The sequence below is a fragment of the Lynx rufus genome, unplaced genomic scaffold (genome assembly GCF_022079265.1).
Source record: "Lynx rufus isolate CCGP_SWC_20201006 ecotype Redwood Valley unplaced genomic scaffold, mLynRuf1.p SCAF_1, whole genome shotgun sequence".
NCBI classification, from domain to species: domain Eukaryota; kingdom Metazoa; phylum Chordata; class Mammalia; order Carnivora; family Felidae; genus Lynx; species Lynx rufus.
Window position 1 is genome coordinate 143060917 of NW_025814823.1, and position 11532 is coordinate 143072448.

The following is an 11532-nucleotide window of genomic DNA, read 5'->3' on the forward strand; positions in this document are numbered from 1 at the left end:
TGGGTGGGGGAAGTCAAAGACAGCTTCTCAAAGGGGGTGACCTCAGGGAAGGGTAAAGGGTGAGTGTTGAGATGGGGCCAGAGAAAATGTTGTTTCAGGCAGAGAGCCCAGCACATTCCACAGCTATATGTAATTAAGATTAACTGAAGCGTATGAGCATAGCAAAGAGTGGCAAGGGAAAACGTTGGAAAGGCAAGCAGGGTTCACTTGATGAAGACTCTCCCCCTCTGGCCTTTGGCTGTGGGCCCTCTGATAGTTTTAGGCAAGGAAAAATAGCATGAAAAATTTAAGTAAACTTCCATCTTAGCCTATGGGTAGTGTTTGCCTGTGACTTTATTTTGAGAATACTAATGTAAGCATGAGAAGAGATAAAAATAAAAGTAAGGGGCTTTTAGTGAAGTACTTTTCAAAGCTGTGTGACAATCTTCAGGCATGGCCATCAGATCCTTTGTAATCCAGTTGCTGAAATACTCTGATTTCTGAGTTTCTAGATATAGTAGCTGATGAAAGATATTTTTGAAAGCTGCTTTTTATCCTTTCCTTATTTAAAAAATCAAGAAGAGTGGTGAACTGCATGGGAAATGTACTTCAAGAAATTAAACCCAAAACAGAGCAAACTCGAGGGGTTCTTATCTTACACATTCATTAGATTTCTCTACCGCATTAAACATTTCACATGCCATTAATGTCACTACACACATGATAATATGTCCAAATTCTTCAGAAATCTTACACATTTCTGAGAAATCGACCTAAAAGAAATTTCAAGTTAAATACATTTACCTGTCCAGTTTCCTCTTCCAATTTCTCATAAAGTTTGATGCTAGCATAATGTATCTTCTTCAAGTTTATTCCAGGATGAAAGTAAGTTGTTAAACCTGCCTTAAAACGAGAAGGAGAGAAAATACTTAAAAAAAAAAAACTGTCATTCTCTAATTTTTTTATTTGGGTATAGTTGACACACAGTGTTACATTAGTTTCAGGTGTACATCGAGATTCCACAACTCTATACATTCTGCTCTGCTCATCACAAGTGTAGCCACCATCTGTCACGATGTAACACTATTACAGTACCGTTTACTATATTCCTCACACTGTACCTTTTATCCCCACATCTTATTCCATAATCTGGAAGCTTGTATCTCTCACTCCCTTTCACCCCTTTCACCCCTTTTGCCCTCCCCCTACTCCCACCCTCTCTGGCAACCATCAGTTTGTGCATTTGTGGATCTGTTTCTGCTTTTTGTTTTTTTACTCATTTGTTTTCTTTTTTAAATTCCACACATAAGTGAAACCACGTGGTATTTGTCTCTCTCCATTTGACTTATTTCACTTAGTATAATACCCTCTAGGTCGATCCATGTTGTCACAAATGGCAAGATCTCATCCTTTTTTATGGCTGCTTAATATTCCACTGTATGCATATGTGTGTATATATATATATACATATGTGTGTATATATATATATATATATATACATGTGTGTGTATATATATATATATATATATATATATAGCACCCTTCTGTATCTTGGCTATTGCAAATTATGCTGCAATAAATATAAGAGTGCATATATCTTTTCAAATCAGTGTTTTTGTTTTCTTGGGGTAAATACCTAGTAGTGGAATTATTGGATCATATGATATTTCCATTTTTAATTTTTTGAGGAACCTCCATACTGTTTTCTACAGTGGCTATACAAATTTACATTCCCACCAATAGTGCACAAGGGTTCGTTTTTGTCCATATCCTTGCCAACAACATTCTTTAAGTTTTAGTACTTTATCTGTTAAGCAGTAATTTACTGCTGGCAAGAAACTGAGAAGCACGAGCCAGCTCTTTGACGTGAGAACACATCAGCTCCAGTTTGAGCACACCGGGGCATAAAACTCATGGCAGAGTTATGAGAACCAATCTGAATCATATAAGTAATGTGAGAGTCAGCCAATGAACATATATTTTAAGTCCCTAAAACTTACTAAGGAAAGAGTGTTTGGAGATTCAGATATGGGATGATTTGGAGGAGAGGCTTAGTAATATATGCTGTTAAGAAGAATATGGGGAGGGGGGTATATAACATGGACCCACACCAGCAAATCACGTGTGTTCCCATGAGGAGAAGGAACATGGACTGGCAAAGTTTTCCTTGACCCAATCCCCGCCATTCCCTTAAATGGAACAGCCCTCCTGTTCCCTTTCCCGAAATTTCCCAAATTCAAGAAAACTGGAAAAGAAAATTCAAAAGAATTGGAAAATTCCTGAGAATTAGAGCCTGGATAATTGGTGAACAGACTTTTGTTGAAGCTTAACCTGTGTGATAAACATTGATTATACCCCACAAATATTTGCTGAAAAAATCCTTATGAATTACAGTCACAAAAAATATCTAAATAGTAGCATGCCAAACCCCTTTTATTAATTCTGGCAAATGCAATGTAGTATCCAAAAAAAGAATTCTAAGCAATTATATGAAGCAGGTTCTCTCAATTAAGTATCTGGGGCCCCATTTTGCAGCTAATTTATCCTGGAAAGCTCATCAGAACACAGTCTGTTCAAAATAAAATCTGTTTAGGAAGGATTTATAAGGTTTTTCTATGATAGTGGTAGGTTATTTGGTTCTCCTGAACTCAAAAGCACCCCATTGATAGTTCATTAATCGTCCTTTATGGGCCAGAACCCTAAGGCTTCTATTAAATACTTGTTCATACATCTGAACATATGCACAGCTTTTTGTTTGTTTGTTTGTTTGCTTTTGTTTTCTTGAGAAAGATCCTGGCTGAGCTTCAAGGTGCTCTCACAGCCAAGTGCCATTCTAACGGAAGTGCAAGTCAGGCTCTTTCACTCTCAAATATTCCACTCTCCGTTACATGCTCAGCTATCTCATTTGAATACGAGACTTTCCAGATCATTAATGGAGAATCCCTAACCTTCGGGTGTCTACTAGATATGTCTTTCGTGTATCTCCTGTCAGTTGAAAACAATGATATTCATAAGCAGTGGTGTAGGGTTCCATTCACCATATACTCAAGATCCTCTGAGCTTAACCTGGGGTAAACCAGACCACCAAAAAATTGTATATCTACACTACATCAGTCCTCTTCTTCCCCACCCCAGAAGGTTATCTTCATAGAATTATAAATTAATAATCTTGCATTGGAAAGAGTCACGTGGGTTAATTTTTGCAAAATTGTTATTCAAGACATTTAGCCCAATGAACTTTATTTAGGGAACAAATTCTTCTAGAATTCCTAGTTAAGGAAAAGTTAGTCACTCTTACTAAAATGGTATACTTATTTCTACCGAACAATTCCTACTCCCTTCACTTCCTTGCTGCTAAGACAGTCAGAAGTAAGTGCTGGGCTTAATTTGTTTCTCAGGTATAAAAATTGTACTTATTTTTTTAAAGATTTTATTTTTTAAAGTAATCTCTACACCCAACGTGGGGCTCGAACTCATAACCCTGAGATCAAGGATCGCATGCTCCACTGACTGAGCCAGCTAGGAGTCCCTTTACTAATGTTTTTGTACCCTGTATTTTTTATCAGCTAGCTTTTCTCTTTTAATCTGTGTTTAAAATCTGGGGTCACAGCAATTGCTAGGAACTTATCCAAAGGATACAAAAATGCTGATCTGAAGGGGCACATGCACCCCAATGTTTATAGTAGTGCTACCAACAAAAGCCAAATTATGGAAAGAGCCCAAATGTCCATCAATTGATGAATGGATTAATATGATGTGGTATATATATATACAATGCAATACTACTCAGCAATGAAAAAGAATGAAATCTTGCCATTTGCAACAATGTGGATGGAACTGGAGGGTATTATGCTAAGTGAAACAAATCAGTCAGAGAAAGACAGATATCATGATTTCCCTCATATGTAGAATTTGGGAAACTTAACAGATGATCAAAAAGGAAAGGAAAAATAAGATAAAAACAGAGAGGGAGGCAAACCATAAGAAACTCTTAAATACAGAGAACAAACTGAGGGTTGATGGGGGTGCGAGGGTGTGAGGTGGGGTAAATGGGTGATGGGCATTAAGGAGGGTACTTGTTGGGATGAGCACTGGGTGATATATGTAAGTGGTGAATCGCTGGGTTCTTCTCCTGAAGCCAAGACTACACCATACATTAACTAACTTGAGAATAAAAAAACTTTTTTAATAAAACTCCAAAATTAATTAATTAATTAGTAATAAAATCTGGGGTCAAATATATCTGTGCTTTTTATTGTAAGATTTTTTTTTCTTAGAGACAGAGAACGAGCATTCTAGTTGGAGGGGGAGAGAATTTCAAGCCCAAAACAGGGTCTGACATGGGGCTTGATCCCACAACCCTGGGATCATGACATGAGCTGAAACCAAGAGCTGGGATGCTCAACTAATTGAGCCACCCAGGTGCCCTAATGTAAGATATCTGAATGTAGTATCATACGTGGTATTTATTGTTAATTTATGTGCCAATCCTATAACATGGAATGTAAGAAGGGTACAATGTGTTTGTGTTCTGGGCTTCAGCAAGGATATATTAAATAGGAATTTTGAAGAAGAAAACATTGTTCTTATCCTTCAAGATGTTATGGCCTGACTGAAGTCTTGAAACTTTCATGTACCAAACAATGAAATCAAGAGCACATGATTAAGTGCCAGAGCATTTAGAGAAAGACCTAAGAACTGAGAGAAGAGAAGGTGCTAGAATAGCCACAAGTCTATAAGGAGGACAGGAAGGGGCCTACCTTTTATTTGAGGAAAGAAAATGATTATTATTGGAAGAGAAAATAAAAGAGGAAAGATGAAACAGAGACATGAATAATCATTAGGAACTATAACTCTTTGAATAAAATAAGAATTATGAATCCTTGTTGATTAAATAAATACATACGCAAATATATAGGGAGAAGAAAAATCTCTTCCTTATAGTAGGCTAACAGTGAATGAATATGAAAGGAAACATGGCATTAGAAAACCATCAACTGTCACTAAAGCCAATGATGCTCTATGTATTTAATAATTCTTTCTGCTCTTTCGTGAACCTCTACAACCTCAAAAAGCCCAGTGACTGACCTCAAGCCATCTCCAAGCACCCACGTAAAATAAAAAAATGTTTAAGCAGGGGCATCTGGGTGGCTCAGTCGGTTAAGCATCCAGCTTTGGCTCAGGTCACCATCTCCCGGTTCATGAGTTCCAGCTCCACGTTGGGCTCTGTGCTGACAGCTCAGAGCCTGGAGCCTGCTTCGAATTCTGTGTCTCCCTCTCTCTCTATCCCTCCCCTGCTCGCACTCTCTCCCTCTCAAAAATAAATAACCATTAAAAAAAATTTTTTTTTAAGTTTAAGCATACCCACTAAAATACGTGTATATCTTTGTTCTCACGTGATATATAAATATGTATTACTATATTAATAGAGATCATAAAACATACAAAGACAACTTGAAATGAATTAAATATTGTAAATGATTTTTATTTTATTTATTGTGTAGAAAAGCTTTCAAATTTTAAAAATTCGCTTATTTAAGAAAGGTTTTGAGTTTTTAAAATTTATTATATGGAAAAGCTTTTGAAGAGTCAACTTACTTATTAATATTTTAGTAAATCTAGGTGACTAACATGCTTTGTTACTAAAATATATACAGGATGAACCTTGGTAAAACAGCAACTTGAATGCCTAATCCTAGGTTTGTTTTATTTTGAGACTGGTTTGAATGGCTCTGATGGCTGAAGACGCTACCTGTCAATGATACAAAGGTCTACTTTGTAGAGTCTCCTGGGAAAAGGAGACTCTCTGGGCTGTACTCTGTGCATCCTGACACCACTTCCTCCACCCCAATCACCACTCACACAAAGGTTTCTTTTGAAACTTGACTATTAACATTTCATGTTCTCTTGTCTGTCAGTTGTTATAAGCAAATTGGAAGGTATTGGGTTTTTTTGTTTGTTTTGTTTTGTTTTGTTTTGTTGAGAAAGAGAGAGAGCACACAAGCAGGGGAGAGAGGCAGAGGAAGAGAGAGAGAATCTCACGCAGGTTCCACGCTCAGCACGTGCCCTCAATCCCACAGCCCTGGGGTCATACTGAGCAGAAACCAGGAACCGCTCAACAGACTGAGCCACCCAGGTGCCCACGTTTTTATATTTTAAATAAATGGGTACAAACCCCACTTAAACTCACCATTTGGGAAAATTTTAGATATATTAAAAAATTTATCTCTTGTATATATGAGAGTTTTTCTACATGATGCATATCATTTTGACCAGAAAATCTATTGATGATACTAACATTTCCAAATATTCCTTTTCAAAATGTACCCTTTCCAACAGGACTATTTTGCAAAAAGCAGTCATTTCTCACCTATACCATCAGCTTTACTTTGAAAGCATAGATTGCATTTATTTTCTTGTATGTATCTGCTATGTGGTATTTTTTATATGTCTCTCCTAATGACTGGTAGCCATCTGAATCACTATAAAGGTCACCAAATTTAAAACACTGGCCTTTTTGTAAAAGAAAAACTTTGTCTCACTAACCCTTTTAATTACTGCATGAGATAAACAACAAACCTCCATGGAGCACAACACCTTCCAGTTCATTCCCTCTTCCTTTCATCACGAATTCTATTATTTAAAGCCCTGTCTCTATAAAATGCATCGCAACGATGATGTCCTATAGCACGTGATCTGCAGTATGTCATGGTAGACGAAAGACAAAAGAAAGTACGAGGCTGCCTCTGTCGTGGTGTGCCAACCTTTCTTTTAGTCAGCCTTGAAATCATACCCAGTATGTCACCTGCATCAAAGGTAAAGGCTATTTATAAAGACGAGTAAAGCTTCATCCCTTTCTTACATTTGTAGATAAAAATAAACAGAAAGTTCTAATATTGTCTTCCCACACCCCAAAAAGATCATCCTGCATCTTTAGATCTTCAGTCCTCAGTTCTCCAAAACATTCATGTTGGCACCATCCCCAAGGGCTGCCTCTCCTGGGGACCCCATGCTCCAAAGCTGCCTCTCACTCCATCTTCTCCCCTTTCTGTCCATCCTACATGAAATGCTCTACATTGGTAGTAGTGTTACCTGCTGACAAAGCAGTGTTGTTAAAATATGGCAAAACCTCAGGGTTTTTAGATTTGTGACCCCATTTTTATTTTATTTTATTTTTAATGTTTATTTATTTTTAAGAGAGAGAGAGAGAGCATGAGCAGGGGAGGGGCAGAGAGAGAGGGAGACACAGAATCCGAAGCAGGTTCCAGGCTCTGAGCTGTCAGCACAGAGCCCTATGCAGGGTTCGAACTCATGAGCTGTGAGATCCTGACTTGAACAGAAGTGGGACGCTTAACCAACTGAGCCACCCAGGTGCCCCTATTTTATTTTAAAGTGTTTATTTATCTTGAGAGAGAGAGGGAAAGAGAGAGAGCATGAGCACAAGAGAGGGAGGGACAGAGAGAGAGGGAGAAAGAATACCAAGCAGGCTCTGCACTGTCAGCACAGAGCCCAACTTAGGGGCTCGATCCCACGAACTGTGAGATCATGACCCGACACTAAATCAAGAGTCAGACGCATAACCCACTGACCCACCCAGGCGCCCCAGTGTGACTCCATTTTTAATATTCACTTTGCAAGCTGTGCCTTCCTCACTAAGCACTTGATTCCTGCACTTTGCAGATATAAACCTTAAGTACATGTTATACTTCAGTGAGGCTGCCTTGATTTTTGTAGTCTGCTCCTTTAGCTGGCTCCCCAAACTTCTACATTCTCATATCTGCTCCAAATATTTCTATGTTAAAAATTCCCAACATGTAGAATTTCTTCATGTTGTTCCTCAGAGGTAGGCCTCCCTGACTTGCCAAAGGTCCTGGGACCGACTTCCCAAGGCAACCCTCTTTCCTTTTCCTTTATTCCGAGTGGGCCAAATAACCTGGCTTCCGATGCCCAAGTCCATCTTGAGCTCGCACTGCATGAATCTCATTTTGTAAACCATAGCGTAAACCTTGTGCACAAAGTAGGAGAATGCCTTTTCCACTCACTCTGATATCTCTCTGGTTGAAGAAGACATATTTGGCACAGTTAACATTTAACCAGAAGCTATCATCTTAAAAACTTTGCCCGCTTTTCTCCAAAAAACTTAAGAGTATGTTGCTTTTTTTTTTTTCGTTCATGAAATGTCTAAGAAGTAATAATGCAGGGAATCCAGTAATCTATTCTAAAATGTAGGTCACATCAAATCAATGAAATCTAAATGAGCAAATAAGTAATTAAAATATTAAGGTGTATGCCCTGTTTAACAACCCAGAAGTATTAAAAGGGTATAAGCCTCCCTCTCAGGATATCTCCACTTGCCTAAATTTCCCTCTGCCTACATGCTCTTTGCTGGACAGCCTTACCAGCACCTCATTCCTTTCTTGCTGGTCTCTGCTGAGATGTCACCTCCTCAAGGTAGCCTCCTGACTCCTGCACCCCATCATTCTTCACCCCTCTACCCCAGTTTACTCTTCTTCGAGGCACCGATTACTCTCAGGCATTGTTTTCTGTTTAGCACACCAGAATGTGGCTCCATGAGGGCAGGACTTAGCTTTATTCACTGCTGTGTCCCCACCTCTCAGACCAGGGCTGACCTGACACAATATAGGCTCTCAGTGAATATTTGTTGAAAGGCTGAGTGACTGTCCACGAAGGAGAAGTGCCAGGAGAACTACAGGAGAAATTCAGGCTTCCTTTTGCGTGATAATGTGAAGCCTGAATAGAAAGTCTAGTTCGGGAAGGGTAGAAGGGCCCGGAGTTTTGGTGGCTTCCCAGACCCCTCTCTCCAGGTAGGAGGAAGTGAGTTGAGGGACAGGGTGAAACAAGAGACAGTATGGCTGTAAAGGCTCTGAAATTACATTCAGGGAGGACCAGGTGCCTGGACCTCCCTCTCAGACCCAGAAATGAGGGGACTGGAGGGAAAGGAGACAGGGAAGAGGAACTGGGCTTGGTGTGACTTTTCTAGGAGCTTCCATCCAACCATAAGTGTAGTCTGACTCTGAGACCACCAGGACCCAGTGGCCCGGGGGGGCTTAAGTCTGGGCTGCGGTGTCCCCTGATCTCCACAGGACACAGGCAGCCCTTTCAGTGCTTAACACCCCCCAAACCTTGAGCAGGCTCTAGATTCTAAAGTCCCTGAAAAGCAGGGTTTCCTCCTGACTTAGCAGAGGAAAACTCACAACAGAAAGGGACGGTGAGCAGTGGCTAACACTGCCCAATTCTTTCTCCAAAAGAAATCTGTACCGACAGTCACAAAAACTTCCTCTCTCTTCCTTAACTGACTTCAGAAATCATTGATATGGCATAATGCTATGAGAGCAGTGTCAGTCACTTCATTCACCTGAGTAACTTTCCATTTAAGCCCAATTATTGTGTAGTGCTGGAACAATTATTTGTATTATTAAGTCTGCCCAACGGAAGAGGCTGCGTGTTAATTTACTACAACACAAAAGCAACATCACATGTTCTCGGCCCTCACAGTTCTCAGCCTCATGATACCAAGCTGTTGTCTCACAGTGCTGCATTAAAATCATAAATGAAACTAAAAAGACCACAAAACCCAGGTGAGGGGAATTTAGTGCAGGTCTCTGGCTATATGTGCCATCACCCAGCTACATCCTTCCAGGCAAAAGCCAACATTTGCTAAACATTTACCATGTGTTTAATACCTTTACATATATTAACTCAATCTTCATCACAACCCTGTCAGCGAGGTACTGTTAATATTTCCTTTCTGCACATCAGGAAATGGAAACTGACCAAAAGTTATATGGGTAGAAAATGGCAGAGCCAGGAGTGAATCCAGAAGCTATATGCTCAAGATAAAAATATTATCTATTTTGATCACTAGACTGCAATTGCACTTTCCAACACTATTGAAGGGACGCTCACTCTAAAGAGCTCAAAGTGGGGAGTTGTGATGGGAAGAAAGTTGATTGCACTGGTTCACACACTTCAGGGTAGGTGACGGTTTGGAGGGGCTTTTCTTTCTTTCTTTTTGAAATTTATTGTCAAATTGGTTTCCATACAACACCCAGTGCTCATCCCAAAAGGTGTGGAGGGGCTTTTCTTACTGCATGCCAGGTAGATCCAGCAGTGAGCTCTGATTTTTCCAGGAGGACCACATCCTTCATCCCTGCTTTGGCCAGGTGATAAGCCAGACTCACACCAATGCAGCCGCCTCCAATTATCACAGTTTCTGCTCTGTCTTTCCATCTTGCTTCCACAGACAAAGGTGGGTTTTCCTCTCTGGAAGACAATTTTTGTAAATGGTAGTTTTGTTAGGCTATGGCAGCTGTAGTTTTTCTGACTTGTTTCCTGTTTCTTCTCCTTGTTTCTCTAGTATCTCAACAGTGCCCGTGAGGGTTGCATAGAGCTGATTTAGTCATTGGGGCATCTAAACCCTGATTGAAGCAACCTGGTTAAAGGAGGAAAGAGGAGGACTTTGAAACCCGTTCCATATAATTCTGGTCCATTGTAGATAACAAATATAGCTAAAGAATTGAACATGACTTCTATTTTTTTTCCCAAAAGAGTTAAAGAGTAGTTTTTTTTTTTTTCAGTCTACTTGGAGAACACACATAATCATTCTATTCCATGAAAAACCATTATTATGAACTTTAGCTCCTATAAGTCTTGGATCATCTCTTCCATCCAATGCTTTCCAGGCTGCAGAGAGCCAGACGGAGTAAAATGTTCTTCTTCGTTTAACTTCCTCACCACATACAGCCTCCTCTAATTTTATAGTTACTGCTCAGTGGTCTCATATATTTATTTGCGTGACTTTCTACCTAGCAGGATCTAGGGCCTCTCCAGGACACGTTGTAAAAAGCAAGGTGTAAGTAAGGCAAAGAGGAATATATATCTCTATATACCATAGGAAGATATACACCATATATATATATATATATATACACACAATATATATATATATATATACACACACACACACACACACCGTATATATATAGGTGTATATATGTATAGGTGTACCTATATATATGTATATGTGTATATATATATATATACACATATATATATATATATATACATATATATATGGTGTATATCTTCCTATGTTTGCTTACACATAGACAATCTCTGGAAAAATACAGAAGACACTGTTAACAAGTTGACTGGGAGATGGGGGTAGGAGTAACTTCGCACTGGGAACCCTTTGATACTGTTTCACTTTGTCCACCAGCGCGTGTAAAAGAAAACACGTACATCTAGAAGAAATCCGAACGCCCATTTCTCAGAGGCCCAGGCTCCCCCGACCCGGCAGACTGCCTCAGGCCCTGGCTCCCACCCAGGCAGCAGCCCATCCGCGGGCCTCGGCGCCGGCCGGGCCCCCACTCACCCTTGGCGGCCGCAGGCTGAGCGCGGGCGGCCGGGGGAGCCCTGCAGCCGGAGACTCGACAGCAGGAGGCCCCGCTGCGCGCCCGGGCGGAGCATGGCGAGGCCGAGGAGGCCGAGGGCGCGGGCGCGGGAGCCTGCTCCGAGGCCACCGGACACCCT

At 40.3% G+C, this 11532-nt stretch overlaps 1 protein-coding gene across 1 annotated transcript in view; it reads right to left on the minus strand.

Annotated features, from left to right (window-relative positions):
• Positions 1-11469, minus strand: part of DMGDH (dimethylglycine dehydrogenase) — a 69189-nt gene extending 57720 nt beyond the window's left edge. Inside the window, exons 1-3 of the mRNA XM_047069968.1 lie at positions 11375-11469; positions 10089-10263; positions 784-882 (exon numbers count right to left, since the gene is read on the minus strand). Coding sequence (XP_046925924.1) covers positions 784-882; positions 10089-10263; positions 11375-11469 — 369 coding nt within the window. The remainder of the gene's footprint in view (positions 1-783; positions 883-10088; positions 10264-11374) is intronic.
• Positions 11470-11532: the final 63 nt, after the last annotated feature.